At 44.6% G+C, this 21,382-nt stretch overlaps 1 protein-coding gene across 3 annotated transcripts in view; it reads left to right on the plus strand.

The window, feature by feature from the left end:
• The window catches only part of PPP2R5E (protein phosphatase 2 regulatory subunit B'epsilon), a 445,062-nt gene that overhangs the window by 94,516 nt on the left and 329,164 nt on the right, over positions 1–21,382 (plus strand). For all 3 annotated transcript variants that reach the window (XM_078660324.1, XM_078660322.1, XM_078660323.1), the window contains exon 4: positions 20,875–20,976. In XM_078660324.1, the coding sequence (XP_078516450.1) occupies positions 20,875–20,976 (102 nt within the window). The remainder of the gene's footprint in view (positions 1–20,874; positions 20,977–21,382) is intronic.

Raw genomic sequence — 21,382 nt, forward strand, 5'->3', positions numbered from 1 at the left:
GACACCAAGTTTACATAGATAGGGTGAAAACAGTGAAAAGGATGTGCGCACAACCCACACTGCAGACTAGTTAAAGAGTATAGAGACCAGCTCATAAATACTACAACCCTACGACAAAAGAAACAACCATATAAACTTGGAGCGTCAGCAAAACTAAGGTGGTCTAAAAGAAAAATAAATAACTCACACAAAATATGTACCACGTAACACACAATTAAAGTGTAACACACAATTAGGGTGTGAACAACTCAAAATAAGGGTTGAATGAATTATTCCAGGCATTGCAGGCTTAAAAAAAATTGCTGCAGGAATCATTGAACGTATGACAGTCTAATTGAAATTGCTGCAATACCCATAAAACAGTCTCACTAAAATTACTGTATAAATTATTCAACGTATAGTAGTCTTATTGAAATTGCTGCACAATACAGTTTTACTCAAATTGCTGTATATATCAACAGTCTTACTTAAATTGCTGTGTATATATATATCATCTAACAAATAACAGTCTTACTTAAATAGCTGTCATATTTAAATTACTTAACGTATAACAGTCTCATATACAGTCTTATTATAATTGCTGTATAAATGTATATAAGTGTATAACAGTCTTAAATAAATTTCAGCATGACTTATCATAACTAGCACCGTCTTATTAAAATTGTTGCTTGTTAAAATATAACAGTGTTACTGAAATTGCTGCCATTTCATAAAAATATATCAGAATTATATCAATTCCTGAACATATCGCAAATGGTACAGTCTTATCTAAAACAGCTGTAAGAATCATTATAAATGAAACAGTGTTATTAAAATAGCTGCATAAATCCTTAAAAATGTTCAGGTATACTTAAATAACTGTATAAATTATAACAGAGAGTACAGCCTTATTTAAACAAGTAATAGCTCCAGGAAATCTTGGAACATTCAATGAAGAATTATAAATTGAGTACCAACATCATCCATTAGATGGCAGTATAGGCTTATTTAAACTATAGTAAAACTGTTCATGTTTCAAGAGGAACATTCGTTTCTGTAAAAGAAAAAACTCGTTTTCTCATTTTCACACGATAACATTTTATAATAAATGAAAGCGCTTGCCAAATATACAAACAGCCAAACGCTGAGTAGAAGTCAATATTCCTAGACGATTAAGATACCAGGAAACTGATGAGTACACGAATACGTGAGGTAGCGTTACCTTATGAAGAGGACTGTAGACAAGAAATCGTATGAGGCAAGTCAAAGATCAAGGGAGGCACGCAAAATACGTGAATGCCGGATGGCTCACGGTACACTCCAGTTGCAGAGCGTCCAAAGCAGCACGAAAGACGTCACAAGAGGTTCCTGAGGTGCTCCGTGTGTAACCCTGGATCAGGTAAGGTGCGCGAGCACTAGTTTACATTTGAAATACAGTGCAACTGCCAACTAGTACAGGCCTCAGGGAAGGGAAAAAATTATATATATTTCAACAAAGTGAAAATTAAATAGGATTACGATGTTGTTCTCCTCTTCAACAGCCGGCATGAATACTTGCCAGTATTTGCCAAAAGCTCCAGAAACATACCGAAGACGTCATGAATACATTTAAAAATATTCCTTCGACATACCAGCCTCATCCACTCTAAATGCACAGCCACTGAGCTGATCGCCTCTTGCCAACAAGTCCACTTTAACTCCTCACTGGTCGAGTAAACATCTTTTGTGAAAGGCAGGAAGCTTTACTTGCAGACGACAAGTTATGTTAAAAAAACAGTTTCCTTTCTATTAAGCCACTGCTTAATCTTGCTCGACTGTGTAAACACAATTTCTCTGGTTAAGTTGTAATTAGCTGTGTAATTAATCTTGACAGTTTATGAAAAGAGATAAATGGCTTTGACTTTCCTTGTTGCAGCACAGACTTCCTTGTGTCATTAAAGGCTTTAGAGAGAAAACATCGGTTCCTGAGCTGTCCGGTAATGGACACTGTAATTCACTGAAAATCCACAAATGAAAGCAGGGCATTTCAGACACAGTTCAGACAGTTTTCTCATAACGCTGTTCACTCAGGGTAAAGGCTGACACCAATTTTCTTCAAAGGTTTATAAATAAAGTGAAAGCAGCCGCCTCAGATATGCTCAGTATGCTCCTAATTCATCTACAAACAGCAGTAAGCTTCACTGTATTTAAGGCAGACACGTTGTCCCATTAGTACAATGTCTCTCTTTCTTAATGCTTGTAGAACAAGTTGCCTTTAATGAATTACTTTGAAATGCTTAACCTCTTCCTTTAAGGTAATGCATGTAAGGAGTAAGAAACGCGTATGCAGGCTGTCCTGATGATGGTGGACACTGGTGGGGCAAGTGGGCGTTCTTCTCCTATTTTAAATTTAATTTTCTTTAAGAGGTTTCCTTAAGTAGTTCCTTATGTAGTTCCTTATTCAAAATATAAACAGTCTCATACCTCATGTAGCCAGCAAGCGGGTTTTCTTCGCAGGGGTTCTTTGCCAGATCGTCGCCAATGAAATGAAGTATAAATGGTAGTCACGAGGTAGATCCAAGTATAGATTTATTAAGTTGTCACGGGATCAATTCATGTTAGTTACAGGATCAATTCTAGATGACATATGGTATATTCAAGCTGGTACATGGCCCCACCAGGAGCTGATCTTCATAGCTCACCCACTCAATCCAACTGCCACTCCTCTAGTCTCAGGCATACCCAACATTCCACGCTGTCATCATGCACTCTAAGGTTCCATACACACAGACACATGCAAACCAGCTGAGCTGCTGTAATTGTATTTACAACAGTTAGCACTCCTTTTGTTCATTAGCACTCTGTTGAAACGGTAATAGAACACAAAGGAATCACATAGGGATCGCATCCATGACCATCTACACAATTGGCACGGTCCTCATTCAGGCAAACGATGAGAACCTTGAAACTTTCGACTCCCTATTTCCCTCACTACGATCTACTCTCCCGTCCTTACAGCACCCCATCTCAACCCTTAACCAACCTACAACTACAGCTAACCTTGAAGCCGACGACTCACTCTTTCACCCTCTCCGATCACACCCACTCCGATCCGCCCTGACCCGATACGCTCCCCCACACATGCGTTGCCCCAACGCAACACAACTCACGCCTACAGCCAACCAACCTCAACAGGAAACGCCAGCCACAACATCACATCCCCACACCACCCACCCTACATTCCCTACCAACCATATCCCTCAGCTCATTACAGAAAGCACTAACTCGACTCCTTACTGGATACATCCACCACAACCTCACGGATGTGACCCGTCGACAATGACCCCTCTCCTCACTTGTTCCATCACAGTTCTCAGACACTCAAAGCCTGCTCCTGCCCCCATCCATCCTCCTCCTTTTACCTCGCCCTTGATTTCTAAAAAGGACAAACTGCCCTTCAATACTAATAAGAGATTACACTCCTTCAACCCGAGCCTCAGCACACAAAACGAAGCCCTAGACGCCCTCAACTCCCCCCATGACTCCTTGGGGCAGCGTCTCGCGTCACTTGAAAGCCAGATAGACGTAATCTACCAGGGCTTAACCGACTTGGATAAAGCTCGCAGACTCCCTAAATCCCCTCCCTTGACTCCCCCTACCGTCAACGTAAAAAGCCCCTCCTGGCCCACAGAAACCCTCGGAACCCAGCCTCATAGTCCCCCTATCAGGGTCATAGAACCCCGGCCACATAAAGCCTCAAGAACCGTAGTCCATGCCCCGAGGGCTAAGAACCAGGCAATGTCCGATATAAAACCCCTGACCTCAAGGCCCATTAGAACAGAAGCAGCCATGTCAGACAAAGAAGCAGCCATTCTAGCCTCCTCATATGACACACCCCCTCTAACTCCCCTAAATCCAAAATCCAAGTGATCACAGGCCTCCGGAAAGGCATTCCCTGCTCAAAACCCACAAGACGGCCCGTCCTCACCACCATACCTAGGGCGCCCAAAGAAAGGATTGCCAACAACAAAGAGCTTTTCACTAACTGCTTACTGATCAACTGCACGTCGGCCCCACTTCATGCAACTGATCTAGCTGAGGCTATCCTCTCGCATGACATTGACATTGCGTTCCTCACGGAGACCTGGCTAAATAAGATATTGCCTCCTTGCCTAGACATGCTGGTACCCCAAAGCTTCTCCCTCATCAACAAGGACAGGATAGACCAGCGAGGAGGAGGGGTTGCCATTATCCACAAGGACAATCTGGTCATCACGGAAACCAACTCTTTCGATTACGATTCATTTGAATGTCTCTCCTCCAATATCAAGACCAAAGATAGTAGTTCTTTACTGTGTCACTTGCTCTATCACCCCCCAGGTAAAAACGCCGCATTTGGAGAACAACTATCCGACCTGATAGCGCAAGGTGCACTCTGAGATACCAATAATCTAATTCTCGGTGACCTGAACCTTCGGTGGAACGAGACCAACAACCCTCTAATCCAATCGCTATCCAGTCTCCTCTGTGATAACAATCTAATCCAGCACTGCACAGAGGAGACACACTACAAAGGAGCCACACTGGATGCCATCATTGCGCAAAAGAACACAATCACGATCAATCACATAAACCTCTCCCAAGTTCCTCTGGGAATCCTAGAAGATCAGTTAAGCTCACTGCTCCCTGACAACAAAGTCCACCTCTCCACCAATGACCTCACTGACCGGTACAATACTGAGCTAGTGTCCTTACTCGACAAAATAGCTCCTTTAAAGCTCAAAAAGAGCAGAGCCATCCCATCCAGATCATGGTTGAACTCTGACCTCAACTCCGAAAGGAGGAATCTAAGAGCCAAAGAAAAAGTGGAGGAACAACCCGACTGCCATCCTTCGGGATCAGCTTAAATCAGCCCGCAGGAAGTATAACAACCACATCAAAAACAAGAAATCCAGCTTCTTCCGTGAGGCACTGGACAGTGCCAAAAACAGACCCAAGGAGCTCTATAGCATCATTAAACAACAAACCTCCAAGCCAGTGTCCTCATCTGTAAGGGCATCCAAAGATCTTTGTGACCACTTCGCCCAGTTCTTCAACGACAAGATATCAAAAATCGAACTATCATTAGACATCAACAAATCCCACCCCATGAAGAGCATCACGGGAGTGCCACATGTTCTCTCTCGTGGCTCTTCTCCCAACTCACGGCTCAGCTTTCGTCCCGTGCAAGAAACTGAGATAATCACATTGATCTCCTCCTCCAAACCCTCTGCACATGTCCTAGACCCCATTCCTCCCCTACTGATCAAATAAATGAAGTACGCCTTTGCACCGCTCTGGAGCAAAATCATAAATAGCTCCCTAAAAAACGGAGTGGTTCCCGATTGCCTTAAAATAGGGCAAGTCACCCCCTGCTGAAAAAACCTGGCCTAGATCCTACAGATCTAAACAATTTCAGACCTGTGTCAAACCTCCCCCTGCTCTCAAAAACACTTCAAAGATGCGTACTTCATCATCTAACACAGCACCTGGACAACATCAACTTATTGGATTCCCACCAGTCTGGCTTCAGAAAAGGCTGCAGCACAGAAACCGCGATTCTGAACATCATGGACGATATTCATGGATCACTAGACTCTGACAAATGCTGCCTCCTCATTCTCCTTGACCTCTCGGCAGCATTTGATACTGTTGAACACAAACTCCTCGTAAGGGCTCTCCAAGAAAGAGCTGCTCTTGGCGAGGTAGTTCTTAAATGGTTCTCCTCCTTATACACAACCGCACACAAATAATCAAAATCAAAAACTTCACCTCCGAAATCCAACAAGTCAACAAGGGCGTCCCCCCAAGGATCGGTGCTCTCGCCTCAACTCTTCAACATCTACATGGAACCTCTTTCCAAACTACTCAGAAAAGCCAACATCCGCTTCCACCTCTATGCGGATGATACGCAGATCTATCCGGAAACTACCTCTCTCAAAGACATTCAAAGACTAAATGATGTCCTGAAAGTTGTTCAAGATTGGCTGACAAGCAACCACCTGAAACTAAATCCAGACAAGACTGAGACACTCCTCATCTCGAACAAGGAGGATAACCCCCAAATCACCGAATGGTTAAAGGCTATCGATGCGATCAAAGGGAATCTCACTCTAGCAGATTCTGTCAAATCTCTAGGCATCGATTTTGGAAAAAGGGGGGTGGTGATGGACAGAGTTTCTGATTGATGCAGAATACTCTTACCAAGTCAATAGATCATGGTTTTAATCCATCACCGTTTTTTAGCTCACTGCACCATCCCAGCTCAGAACCTGGCTATATGCAAATTAGTCTGTTCCTGTCCCAGTGCATGATGGGAACAGGGCAAACCAAACTACCAAGCCAATTCTTATACTGGGAAGGAAACACGCTTCCGGGGGCCGCTTTCTGGCATCACAGCCTTCTTCGGCCCGGCTTGCTTGAATCCTGATGGTGCAATGAGCAAGGGACTCACGTCTGAGTATACCCTCCCACACATAGTGTGGATAAAACCGATTTTGGAAAAAGGGGGGTGGTGATGGACAGAGTTTCTGATTGATGCAGAATACTCTTACCAAGTCAATAGATCATGGTTTTAATCCATCACCGTTTTTTAGCTCACTGCACCATCCCAGCTCAGAACCTGGCTATATGCAAATTAGTCTGTTCCTGTCCCAGTGCATGATGGGAACAGGGCAAACCAAACTACCAAGCCAATTCTTATACTGGGAAGGAAACAAGCTTCCGGGGACCGGTTTCTGGCATCACAGCCTTCTTCGGCCCGGCTTGCTTGAATCCTGATGGTGCAATGAGCAAGGGACTCACGTCTGAGTATACCCTCCCACACATAGTGTGGATAAAACCGATTTTGGAAAAAGGGGGGTGGTGATGGACAGAGTTTCTGATTGATGCAGAATACTCTTACCAAGTCAATAGATCATGGTTTTAATCCATCACCGTTTTTTAGCTCACTGCACCATCCCAGCTCAGAACCTGGCTATATGCAAATTAGTCTGTTCCTGTCCCAGTGCATGATGGGAACAGGGCAAACCAAACTACCAAGCCAATTCTTATACTGGGAAGGAAACAAGCTTCCGGGGACCGGTTTCTGGCATCACAGCCTTCTTCGGCCCGGCTTGCTTGAATCCTGATGGTGCAATGAGCAAGGGACTCACGTCTGAGTATACCCTCCCACACATAGTGTGGATAAAACCGATTTTGGAAAAAGGGGGGTGGTGATGGACAGAGTTTCTGATTGATGCAGAATACTCTTACCAAGTCAATAGATCATGGTTTTAATCCATCACCGTTTTTTAGCTCACTGCACCATCCCAGCTCAGAACCTGGCTATATGCAAATTAGTCTGTTCCTGTCCCAGTGCATGATGGGAACAGGGCAAACCAAACTACCAAGCCAATTCTTATACTGGGAAGGAAACACGCTTCCGGGGGCCGCTTTCTGGCATCACAGCCTTCTTCGGCCCGGCTTGCTTGAATCCTGATGGTGCAATGAGCAAGGGACTCACGTCTGAGTATACCCTCCCACACATAGTGTGGATGAAACCGATTTTGGAAAAAGGGGGGTGGTGATGGACAGAGTTTCTGATTGATGCAGAATACTCTTACCAAGTCAATAGATCATGGTTTTAATCCATCACCGTTTTTTAGCTCACTGCACCATCCCAGCTCAGAACCTGGCTATATGCAAATTAGTCTGTTCCTGTCCCAGTGCATGATGGGAACAGGGCAAACCAAACTACCAAGCCAATTCTTATACTGGGAAGGAAACACGCTTCCGGGGGCCGCTTTCTGGCATCACAGCCTTCTTCGGCCCGGCTTGCTTGAATCCTGATGGTGCAATGAGCAAGGGACTCACGTCTGAGTATACCCTCCCACACATAGTGTGGATAAAACCGATTTTGGAAAAAGGGGGGTGGTGATGGACAGAGTTTCTGATTGATGCAGAATACTCTTACCAAGTCAATAGATCATGGTTTTAATCCATCACCGTTTTTTAGCTCACTGCACCATCCCAGCTCAGAACCTGGCTATATGCAAATTAGTCTGTTCCTGTCCCAGTTCATGATGGGAACAGGGCAAACGAAACTACCAAGCCAATTCTTATAGTGGGAAGGAAACAAGCTTCCGGGGACCGGTTTCTGGCATCACAGCCTTCTTCGGCCCGGCTTGCTTGAATCCTGATGGTGCAATGAGCAAGGGACTCCCGTCTGAGTATACCCTCCCACACATAGTGTGGATGAAACCGATTTTGGAAAAAGGGGGGTGGTGATGGACAGAGTTTCTGATTGATGCAGAATACTCTTACCAAGTCAATAGATCATGGTTTTAATCCATCACCGTTTTTTAGCTCACTGCACCATCCCAGAACCTGGCTATATGCAAATTAGTCTGTTCCTGTCCCAGTGCATGATGGGAACAGGGCAAACCAAACTACCAAGCCAATTCTTATACTGGGAAGGAAACAAGCTTCCGGGGACCGGTTTCTGGCATCACAGCCTTCTTCGGCCCGGCTTGCTTGAATCCTGATGGTGCAATGAGCAAGGGACTCACGTCTGAGTATACCCTCCCACACATAGTGTGGATAAAACCGATTTTGGAAAAAGGGGGGTGGTGATGGACAGAGTTTCTGATTGATGCAGAATACTCTTACCAAGTCAATAGATCATGGTTTTAATCCATCACCGTTTTTTAGCTCACTGCACCATCCCAGCTCAGAACCTGGCTATATGCAAATTAGTCTGTTCCTGTCCCAGTGCATGATGGGAACAGGGCAAACCAAACTACCAAGCCAATTCTTATACTGGGAAGGAAACAAGCTTCCGGGGACCGGTTTCTGGCATCACAGCCTTCTTCGGCCCGGCTTGCTTGAATCCTGATGGTGCAATGAGCAAGGGACTCACGTCTGAGTATACCCTCCCACACATAGTGTGGATAAAACCGATTTTGGAAAAAGGGGGGTGGTGATGGACAGAGTTTCTGATTGATGCAGAATACTCTTACCAAGTCAATAGATCATGGTTTTAATCCATCACCGTTTTTTAGCTCACTGCACCATCCCAGCTCAGAACCTGGCTATATGCAAATTAGTCTGTTCCTGTCCCAGTGCATGATGGGAACAGGGCAAACCAAACTACCAAGCCAATTCTTATACTGGGAAGGAAACACGCTTCCGGGGGCCGCTTTCTGGCATCACAGCCTTCTTCGGCCCGGCTTGCTTGAATCCTGATGGTGCAATGAGCAAGGGACTCACGTCTGAGTATACCCTCCCACACATAGTGTGGATAAAACCGATTTTGGAAAAAGGGGGGTGGTGATGGACAGAGTTTCTGATTGATGCAGAATACTCTTACCAAGTCAATAGATCATGGTTTTAATCCATCACCGTTTTTTAGCTCACTGCACCATCCCAGCTCAGAACCTGGCTATATGCAAATTAGTCTGTTCCTGTCCCAGTGCATGATGGGAACAGGGCAAACCAAACTACCAAGCCAATTCTTATACTGGGAAGGAAACAAGCTTCCGGGGACCGGTTTCTGGCATCACAGCCTTCTTCGGCCCGGCTTGCTTGAATCCTGATGGTGCAATGAGCAAGGGACTCACGTCTGAGTATACCCTCCCACACATAGTGTGGATAAAACCGATTTTGGAAAAAGGGGGGTGGTGATGGACAGAGTTTCTGATTGATGCAGAATACTCTTACCAAGTCAATAGATCATGGTTTTAATCCATCACCGTTTTTTAGCTCACTGCACCATCCCAGCTCAGAACCTGGCTATATGCAAATTAGTCTGTTCCTGTCCCAGTGCATGATGGGAACAGGGCAAACCAAACTACCAAGCCAATTCTTATACTGGGAAGGAAACAAGCTTCCGGGGACCGGTTTCTGGCATCACAGCCTTCTTCGGCCCGGCTTGCTTGAATCCTGATGGTGCAATAAGCAAGGGACTCACGTCTGAGTATACCCTCCCACACATAGTGTGGATGAAACCGATTTTGGAAAAAGGGGGGTGGTGATGGACAGAGTTTCTGATTGATGCAGAATACTCTTACCAAGTCAATAGATCATGGTTTTAATCCATCACCGTTTTTTAGCTCACTGCACCATCCCAGCTCAGAACCTGGCTATATGCAAATTAGTCTGTTCCTGTCCCAGTGCATGATGGGAACAGGGCAAACCAAACTACCAAGCCAATTCTTATACTGGGAAGGAAACATGCTTCCGGGGGCCGCTTTCTGGCATCACAGCCTTCTTCGGCCCGGCTTGCTTGAATCCTGATGGTGCAATGAGCAAGGGACTCACGTCTGAGTATACCCTCCCACACATAGTGTGGATAAAACCTCTAGGCATCACCTTAGACCCAAAACTGAACATGATCAGACACATTAAGTACTCGGCCAAAAGTGCGTTCCTTAACCTCAGACTTCTGAACAAAATTAAACCCTACATTCCAACTAAGGACCTTATACTGGCCACACAATCTCTAGTACTATCAAGACTGGACTATGGGAACGCAGTCCTAACAGGAATCCCTAAATCGCACCTGGCACCCATCAAAACAACATTACACGCGGCAGCTAGAATGATCACCGGCATTAAAAAATCTGATCATATCTCTCCTGCACTCAAAGAACTCAAATGGATTCCAGTCGAAATGCGAAGTAGCTTCAGAACAGCCTGCCTAACCCATAAAGCCCTGTCCATCACCACCCCCTTTTTTGTAATTAACCCATAAAGCCCTGCACACTGGCAAACCCGAGTACCTGGCGAAAGAACTCAGAAAAGCAGGCCAATCCAGGAATCTGAGAAGTTCTAACTCCCTCCTTCTCATCCCACCTAAAACCAGAAGGAAAAGAACAGCTGAATGCTCTTTCACTGGAAGCGCCCCCAAGATTTGGAATTCCATCCCCCGCACATCCGAACCCTGACTTCCTTTGTGGTATTCAAAAGACAACTCAAATCCTTGTTCCTCAACCGAAGTGGCTAACCTGGGACAGAGAGCAATCATCGAGAGATGCTCCAATCCTAAAACTTGAAGAATCTTGAAGCCAAAAAGGTCTGCATTAGAATACACTGCTCCTTAATCTGACATTCGTTGGCTACTACATTGCTACTATGTCATGTATCTGATGATTATTTGCTATGCTCCTACTGTAAAGCGCTCCGATACCCTTGGGTCTAGACAGCACTATAGAAAACTTCTTAAATAAATAAAAATAAATGTTGTTCATTAGCACTCTGTTGAAACGGTAATAGAACACTAAGGAATCAAGACTAGTTGCTGCTGCTGTTGAATGTATGTTTTGCTCAGTATTTCAGACTTTTACATGGCTGAGGAAGAGATTAGTTGTATAGAAAAGTGTTCTTATTTTACCTTCCGGGGCATCTTTAATAACTTCAATGAGAAAATCATGAGAACTGTTTTCTCGCCAACATGGTTTATAAAATCCCAGCAGGGAATCCACATTTTTCTCAGAGTAATTATCATTGTAGAACTCGTCACAGTTTCTATTATTGGTATGTTTTCACCAATAAATTATTTATATTGTGACTAAAATGTATTATTTCCGTTTATATTTGATCCTTTTTCTGACCCTCAAAGCCAGGCATTCACTACAATGAATCGCATTACGACAAAATGGCGGAAATTGATCCTTTAAAAAAAATCCAATAGGAATTCTTCTTGTAACCTTAAAACCTAAAAAGTTACATAAAAACACACCATCTAGCAAACAGTTTTATGACTTTAACATCAAATCATTTTAAAGGCCTGATTTGCAGTGCCACTCTCATTCAAGGGGGAGGGCAATACTGGCTAGTTATTGACAGAGGTGGAGTATGGACCATCCACTTCACCTTTCCCTTGCATAACTTTGATTAAATAGTATCTCTTGGAAAGTAGCAAATTCACAAATTTTCAGCAGCAATTTAAAATCCTCAACCGAAGTGTGTTGGCAAGTTCATTTGTGCAGCTCTCATTTAATACAAATTACCATTCATCTGTAGAAGCCAAATTTTGTTAATCAAGAAAAAACGTTTAAGCCTCTTTCTTTGGAATTCTCATACCAACAAGTTTGAATGCTATTAATAGTCTGTCAGGTAAGACATAGGGCTCTGAGGAGGTTTTCATAGATGTTTATGATAGTAACACAGATCTGTGGGCCCCTCTGCTTAGCAAAGTTTTGAACACAGCCCTTTCTTCTGGCCTTTCAGTACCCTGATCCCATTCTGTTATTGTGGAGGATACAAAGGTGACCCATGTTGTTATCATCCCATTTCACTCATACACTCAATAGCAAAATTGGTAGGTAAAGTCACTCTTGAACGACTTATAACTTTGACCTCTGAAAACAAAGTCATACAGATATCCAGCAAAGTTACAGAGCTGAGAAATGAAGATTGTCAATATCTTCATCTCTTGCGCAATAACAAAACCATTGCTAAATACGGCTTCACAGACCCAACCTTAATTCACCTTAGGTCAGCTTTTGATCGCATAAATCAGTCAAAATTGTGGCCAATTCTTGCATCATATTGGGTGTCCGCATCATGAAGGGCTCTTTGCTAAAGTCAGATATGTTGTTGATGATGAGTGAACTGAACACCATCATTCTAGAAAGTTGTGCCCCAGGGCCGTTATCTGACACCTTGCCTCTTCAGTCTGTGCATAATCAGCTTAAATAACACCTTAGTGGATCAGGGTCAAGATGTAGCTCAGTTAGGCCCTCATCCACCCCCAGCCATGCTATTTTCTGATAATGCTGTATTAACAGCATGTTCAGCAAATGTTCTTAAAGAACAGTTAAAGATTTTTTTTCCTATACTACTTTGTGGATAACCGTGACCTCATCAGTAGCTTATCTAACACTTTTGTAATGGCAACAGGGTCTAAATTTGCTAAGTCTCACAACTATATGCTAAAAAATCTGGGTTGTCGCCAAGGTACAAGCCATTTATCTTGGTCACATCTGATACTTCAGGTCACTGGTCTAACCTTTGATCATCGAGACAAAAGCAGTTTATAAAGCTCTTTAGCAGAGTTTTTGATTTTGCAGTTGCACTGGGGCATAAGTCTTTAAATCCCATGAGTAAGTTCTATAGAAGTAAATGTGTTTCCATTCCAGGGTATTGTTCCCGAGTTTTGGGTAGGCATATTCTGTTAATTTATAAACTGGGAATAGATTTTATAATCATGTACTGTCTCATCCTTCTAGCAGCTCACATTATAAGGTCATGACTAACTTGCATTGTCTTATTTGTGTGCAAATCACTCTTTACCCGGCTCTCCATGGGAATAGTGCAGCCCGAACTACTAAGCCAGGTCCTCCCTGGACCGGAAACTAGCATCCTGGGACCGGTTTCATGGTATCACCCCCTCATTAGCCAGTCTAGATTGAATCCAGTGGCACAGTGATCAAGGGGCCCATGTCGAACTAATCATTAATAGTGGGTGATTATGTAAGTTAATGCAGATGGTTGGTGGGAGAAGTAGGTGAACTAGAGGAAATAAAATTCTGTTAAGTTGCAAGGCTTAACTTTCAAAATAGGGCAGTTTGAGATCTTCGATATGTAACGAAACAGAACTTGGTTACACTACAAAATTCGATGAACATTTTAAAGTGCAAACAACAGACACATAGACAATATACACATTTTCTATTACTTTCTCACAACCAGATTACACTCCTTTGTGTAAAATAGGATATGCCCACATCTTTTAAGTAGAACCTACTCCACCACCCAAAATAAAGAGATCACTGCATTTTTCTTAAAAAATAAAACAAGCATATGTAACTTTTTTAGGGGCAACTTTTAACGTATAATCTGTGTAAAATCAATGGGTTTTGATTCGTACCATGGACTGGACTACTTTAAGGCACAATAACGTCTGCATTTATTTTTGGTGCTGTAATTTGTGAAGGGCATTTTTCTTGGCAATTTCAAATGTACCGTTTTATAAAGCAGTCTTTGGTAATGTTCAGCTCAGTGTAGCCTTGTATGATGGACTTAAAAAGCAGTTGAAATGCTAGCAGTGTTTGCCAACATTCCAAGAGAGTTGTAACATGGCTGTATTTACTTCAACTAATCATTTCTTGCTGAGCTGTGATTAGGTGTATTAAAAGTACAATTTGTTTTCACGTTAAGAGGTCTGGTGCCAGCAGGCCTCTTATGCCGATTATTGTTTAATCGCCTTGCCTATTCCTCAAACTAGCATTTCATATTCAAATGTTTGTGGTGAGAGGGGAGAGGTGGAGCAGCAGGTCATTTGAAATAGCTGCTCAGTAAAACTCTGATGTCCCTCCAAAACTGCTATGGGTCCATAGGCGAGTTTGCCATTATAAACATATGCAGGTAGGCTTCAATGATGGGCGTCTATATCCTGTCTGGAAGAAAAGAGATTGGAAGCTGCTGGGCCTGCTGCAAACAATGTTGAATCAAGAGGGCCCATCCATAATAATTTTTAGGTCTCGCCTAGCGTTGCATATCTGTTGTCGTCTAGAAGACTTTGGAGGGGGACTTGAAACCCTGTTCATCTTTTCCATCGGCCAGCGTCATTATTTATGTTAAATGGTGGCCTCCAATTGGAAACGAGGCTTCTTGGTGAATGCCCTGACTCCTTCTCAGCCAGCCCATCCGGATTGCATCGTGGGCTGGCTGCGTGAAATGGTGTCCTATAAAACTCTGTACGCACTGTTTTCCCAGTCAGTCCTGTGTTCTCTCCCGACCACCAGTATTTCCGGCACACAGCTTGCTCTGCCACAAAGGCACCCCAGCCACGCCGCCCACTGATATACCGACCCTTCTGACACAGCCACGCGTGCATAGAACCCTCTAAGAGATACAGACCCCTCCGACGCACAGAACTCTAACACGCAGACTTCTCTGACATACATCGGTTTGCGGTCTACAGTGAAGACGACCAATTAGCTCTGGACACCATACGACAATACAGTTATTCGTCATGTTTCATCCCCACCTTTAACAGGCACTAGAACTAAGCGCCTGAAAGCGGCGCACAGCAGCGTAGATTGAATATGAATACTTCACTGAGTTTGTTAGTATAAATATTTGTTAGAGAAAGCTCTGGATTTATTTTGAAAGTTCACAAGTGTTGTACATATAGAATAAGTAATAATATTTGACAAACTCTGACTTCCAGTGCACTAAGGATCTATTAAAGTTGTATAGAAAAGTCTATATCCTCTGAAACTTCATTTTCATAAAACCAGATTTAAGGCTGCACCACTGCTTTTTAAATTTTTTTTTTTACATGTAACATTGCTGAAATGTGTAGACCTGTACTCCTCATGTCTTCTGTAAGCAGTACTCCAAAAATGCACCTTCCTGTATGATCATTTTCTCCCAAAATCTCTTCACAGTCTGTTTGTTCGAAAGCTTCCTCATTATGCTGTCCCACAGCCCAGCATTTCTGCGAATGCTGAATCTAGTTCTCAACCAAGTGGCGGAGAAGGGAGATAGAAAATTACCTTCATAGTAATTCTGATGCTTTTAGCTCCTGCTCTCCCTCTTCACAACTCCTGTATAGCCATTCCTTCTGTAAGCATGTGTCCTCCTTCGATTTTACCCTGGAACTGAACTGAAATGGTCGGTAGTGCAGGGGCATGTCAAGTGCACTAAAACTGAAATGGCTCACAGGGATCACCTAGCAAAAATTCAATGCGACTTCTTTCTTCCGAAATCTCTAATAACATATTTAATTTCCTATTATGTCATCATGTCTGCTGTCTGCTTGAACCTAGAGAGAGTCCTCGCTTTCTGCTGGTACAACCCGAGCCTGTTGACTGGCAAGAAAACAGATTGTTTAGGTTGTTATTAAAGCAAAAGCAGGTCCTTGCAGCCGAGCTATTCACTTCCACAGCATGAATTGCTATTGCCTCACCCTAGACTCCTCCCACAGAATGTTAAGGTTGGGTCCTGTAATCTAACTATTCACATGTCCAACTTGGACACTTCTATGACCTGAAGTGTTCATATAGTATTAGCCTTCAATTCCACCTTTCAATCTAAATAAAAGGGCATCCTAAGAAAGTGGAGACTCCCAAAGGCCAACAAATTTTATGAGACTAATGAGAAGTGCAGGAATAGCATTTAAGATTACAAGGCAAGACCCAGAAAACCGGGCAACTCATCCCCATCCTAAAAAGACGCACTCTGAACCCAGAAATTCCAGATAGTTTCAGACCCATTTCGAAAATTCCTCTTCTTGCGAAAGTGCTGGAGTAATGTGTGCAGCTACAACTAAGCCAACACATTGCTTCTTTCAATTTATTTGACGATTTCCAATCTGGGTTCAGGCCTGGGCATAGCACTGAAACCACTATTCTTCACATCGTAGACAATGCTCTCCTAGCCCTTGACCAAGGCAATACCTTACTTTTGATCCTTCTGGATCTCTCCTCCGCTTTCGACACAGTCAACCATGAGAAACTTCTTGAATGCCTCGAACACAGGATGGGCCCAGGAGGTACCATCATCAAATGGTTTGGTTCCTTCCTCCAGAACCGCACCTGCACCCAGAGATTCTTAGTCAACAACAACCTATCTGCTCCTTCCTTGATCTCTATCAGTGCCCCTCAAGGCTGTACTCTGCCCCCTACCCTCTTTAATCTCTACCTTGAACCACTAGCTGAAATTCTTTGCACGGCCAACATCTCCTTCCACATGTACACCGATGACACTGAGATTTACATCAAAATATCTTCTCTTGAGAAGATTACCTATCTGAATGATGCCCCGATTCTGACTGTTCAATAGCTTGCCAACAACCAGCTCAAATTGAATGCCCAAAAAACGGTGTTCCTTGTCATCTCCACCCCAAAAAAATCCATTGACATCCCTGAATGGATTAACTCGATTACAGCACTCACCTGCACACCAACCATAGTGGATTTTGCAAAATCGCTTGGGATAACCTTGGACAGCAACCTGAATATGCGTGAACACATCAACACGATGGCCAAAACCGCCAGGTTCCATCTGAGCTACTTGAGAAAACTAAAACCCTTCCATGCTTCTGTCGACCTAAAAACCGCAGTGCAGGCGTTCGTTATCTCCAGAATCGAATACGGCTGCTCCACCCTATCTGGCCTACCATAGACTTCGACGGCCCGCTAAAAGCTTGCCTCAACGAGCAGCTAGACACTTATGTGGCTCAAAAAAAATTGACCACATCTGAAGGCCTTGAACTGGCTTCCTCTTGAAGGCAGAATCTAGCTCAAGCTAGCCTGCATCACTCACAAAGCCCAATACACGAACACCCCAAAGTACCTCGCCCAAAAAATTGTGTTATCTGGGAGAACCAGAAACTTCCGGTCTGCCAGAGACCATGTGCTTCAGCCATCCCACTTCCGTAATGCAAAAACATATAACCGAGCATTCTCTGGGGCCGCACTAAGAATCTAGAACTCGCTACCTTCCACCATCAGAAGAATTCCTACGTTGTCGCGCTTCAAAAAGGAAGCGAAAACCTTCCTAATGAGCAAATTCCTCCATTAACTCTCCTTTATTGTGCATTCCCCTTCTCATGGCCTATGTTTCTGTGCATAATCTCATGTATTAATTGGACCCCAAATGTATAAATTGTTCCCCTTGTTTTATTGCTGACATGTCGCTTGCTGATTTTGGTACTGTACTGTTTATTGTATATAGCTCAGACTTTTATCCTACTGTAGTCAATTCCCTAACCCAATCCTTGTATTTTACCTATGCCTATACTGTATGCAACATGTTTACCCCTGTAAAGCGCTCTGATACCTTAACGGGTCATGTTCGCGCTATATAAAACCTTAAATAAATAAAGACGTGGCCCCCTACCATCCCCTCGTCCCCCTCCAGTTCACGTTTAACTTTTACTGACACTTCACTCTTCTTTGCTTGGCTCCCTCAAGTCCTATTTAATTAGAGGGGTGGAGTGTATTGCATCTAGGAGTTATATATGTTTATACAGGTAAACTTTTACGAAGAGGTCTTCTCTTTAACATGTTTTTTTCAGAACAAAATTTTATTTTTTCAAGTACTGACATTGCACAGAGTATAAGGACATCGTCCCGCATCACAACGCAGGACCAATGAGCATAAGCATATAGAAAAAAGGATATGCATTCAGTACAAGCATTATTGCATTAAACACCCAACCCCCCAACTCCCTAACTCCCCTGACCCAACCCCGCCCTCCACCCAGTGTCTGCTAATCTCAAGGCATAGAAAATAATAATAGCCAGTGTGCGTACTCCCTGTCGCCCCGGGTACAGTAGTTAAAGGTCTTCCCCAGTGTCCTGGGCCATCGGTGGTTCCAGCCACAGTCCCCTGTATTCCGCCCATCTTTTCCATATCTTAAAATGTTTCCGGGGGCATCCCCTGGCCTCAAAGATCGGGCGCTCAAGTCCCATGCAAAAGTCCAATCCTCGTCTCCAAACCTCCAACAAAGGGGCCCTGGGGTCCTTCCAGGCCCTGGCTATGTCCCGCTTGGCTACAGTAAGGCCCAGGACCAGTAAGTGACGCTTGTAAATGTTGCCCCCCACCTGTTCCATAACATGAAGCAAGCCAAGCTGCGGTGTTCGGGGAAGGTCCCAGCCCAGAACCTCAGCCAAACAGTCCCAGACCCCCACCCAGTACCTGGCCAGGTTCGCACATGACCACACAGTATGGACAAACGTTCCAACCGCCCGGCCACATCTCAAGCATTCGGGGGAGGCAATCAATCCTGCTTTCCACAACCGCTCTCTGGTAAAGTAGGCCCTATGTAAGTATTTAAACTGAATAAAGCGGAGGCGCATCGCAATGGCTGCCCCCTTAGGGGCCTCCAGGGCCTCTCTCCAGTCCTCTTCCTCGAACGCACCAAGATCTCTCTCCCATGCAGTACGTAACCCATCAAGAGAGGAGGAACAGTGCGTGACCAGAGTTCGGTATATATTGGAAATCTTTTTCTCCTCTAGTTCCCCCATGAACACCTTGGCCTCCAGGGGGCTGAACTCGGGCAGAGATTCCAAGCCCACCAGGGAGGGAGATAGTGCATGGCGTAGTTGCAAATATTTAAAGAATTGAGTTTTCGGCATGTCGTATTCCTCCCGCAACATCTGGAAAGACTTAAGGGTGGTGCCCCTCAGGACACTGCCGAGCGTGGAGATACCGATATCATCCCAGCCCCTGAATCCCCGTAGGGACGCCAGTTCCGGGAGACGGCCGTTCTGCCACAGCGGGGTCTCCCCCGTCAATCTATTCCACCATCCCATGCGGCGCAAGGCAGCGCGCCACACCCGGAAGACCACCTGAGTGACCATGGGGAGTCGTTTCCTGATAGCTGCCGAATAAAGAATGGTGTGGACCGTATCTGGATCCATCAGGTACCGCTCCAGGGCATAAGTCGGGTCGCCCCGATCCCCATACCACCAGTCGTTGAGCACCAGCAGGTGCGCCGCCTGATAGTATGATAAAATGTCTGAGGTGGCCAGGCCCCCGCAGTACGTAGAAAGAAAGCAGGTGCGGAGAGCCACTCTCGCCACTCCCCCAGCCCAAAGGAACTGACTTAGGGCGGCGTTCACTTGGCGAAACCACTGCGGGGCAATGGGGTATGGGTGGTTCTGCAAGTGGTATAGAAGGCGCGGCAGGGCCACCATTTTAAAGATCGCCGACCGGCCATATATGTTCAGCGGCATTCTGGACCAGGTTTTTATGTCCGAACGCACCCTGTCCCACACAGGCACCACATTGCGCTCCCATGCCAAGTCTGGAACATCTGTAAGAAAGATACCCAGGTACTTGAGGCCCCCCACCGCGCTCTGCAGTGTCAAGGCCCAATCACCCGGCCCGTCCCCGCCGCCCAGAGCCCACAGCTTGGACTTCTGCACATTCAGATACAATCCCGAAACCTCCCCGAAGATTTTCATTATCTCCAGGACCCTGGGTCCGGACCTATTAAGGTCCGTGAGGAAGAACAGGACATCGTCGGCGTAGAGCGCAATGCGGTCGGAGGGGCCCATGTCCCATTCCAGTCCCCGGAGTTGCGCATCCATCCTCACCCACGCCGCCAGAGAATCCATGGCTAGGGCGAATAGGTGGGGGGAGAGAGGGCATCCCTGCCTGGTGCCCGTCTTTAACATGTTTGATGTACCTTTTAATATCTACTATGTCATGACATTGATGGCAATGAACTGTCACAGTTAAATACATTGCGAACCCTCAGAACCTCCTCTTTAGCTGCAGATATACCGCATGTTAATGTGCGATACACTCTGATAATATGATATTGCATTGAATAATGCCACAATTTATATATATATATTTATATTGTTACCTCCCTACCTTTTTTTTTAATATACTGCAGTACTTACAAGTATTGAGTAAACAATTCTGAAATAGTGTAATTTTCTGTAAGGAAGCAATACATTAAATTGTATTAAGAAAATAAAGAAATACTCAACATATGCTTGCCTTTTTTGTGGAGAAGTGTGGCTCAATGGTTAGAGCGGCAGACCCTGATGCAGAGGTCTGGCCCGGGACCAGGGTTCAATTCCCACCTTGGCGGGTCTTGGGCTCAATTTCCTCGGGCCTGATAATTCTCGCCTCGGTGCCTATTCTAATATGAGTCCCATTCTGCAACTCTGGGCAATAGCTTGCTTAATCTCCACAACGGCCGCAACAACGCTAGGATGCCTGGCTTCACCTTGGGGGTGCCCAGGAGTGGGCCCTTCACAGGGAAAAGGCCAGGAAGGGTTCCTCAGCGGTATTCGTACAAGCGACGAGATGCCTCCGGGTAGTCGTGCGCTATACAAGTACCTCTACATTTACATTTACATTTACATTTTTTGCGTTATTCACAGCGTTTCCAAAATGTCTGTTGTCTTGTTTTTTCTTTTGTAGGTATCGTGCAATATATTTAGGACTCTCCCGCCCAGCGACAGCAATGAATTTGATCCAGAAGAAGATGAACCTACTCTTGAGGCATCATGGCCACATTTACAGGTATATTGGTGGCATGCTGAAGCATTGACTTTTGTTTAAAATAAATAAATATATATATATATCAATCTATGCATTCCATATGTCTGACTGGTTCTTGCATCGAGTTTCGTGAGTAGCCATGGAAGTATATCAGAAAAAAAAATGGACTGACCTCTTGCATCCTAAAAGGAGATAAAAAGCGGTTCATGGTAAAGCTTTGTCTAAACTGGAACCTAATTTGATTAGGTTTGGATGTGAAATTCGTGGAGCTTGCAGAGTTTTTCCCACTCTATTAGTGCAAGGAGATCCAGAAAACTCTACTCTGCTGAGTGGAGCAGAGTTTTTTCCTCACTCACGGTTAGCGAGCGAGGACAAAGGGAGCGATTGCTGATGGCCACTACCGTTCGCATTGAGAAATCTTCTGTTC

Source organism: Lissotriton helveticus, chromosome 9, assembly GCF_964261635.1.
Source record: "Lissotriton helveticus chromosome 9, aLisHel1.1, whole genome shotgun sequence".
NCBI classification, from domain to species: domain Eukaryota; kingdom Metazoa; phylum Chordata; class Amphibia; order Caudata; family Salamandridae; genus Lissotriton; species Lissotriton helveticus.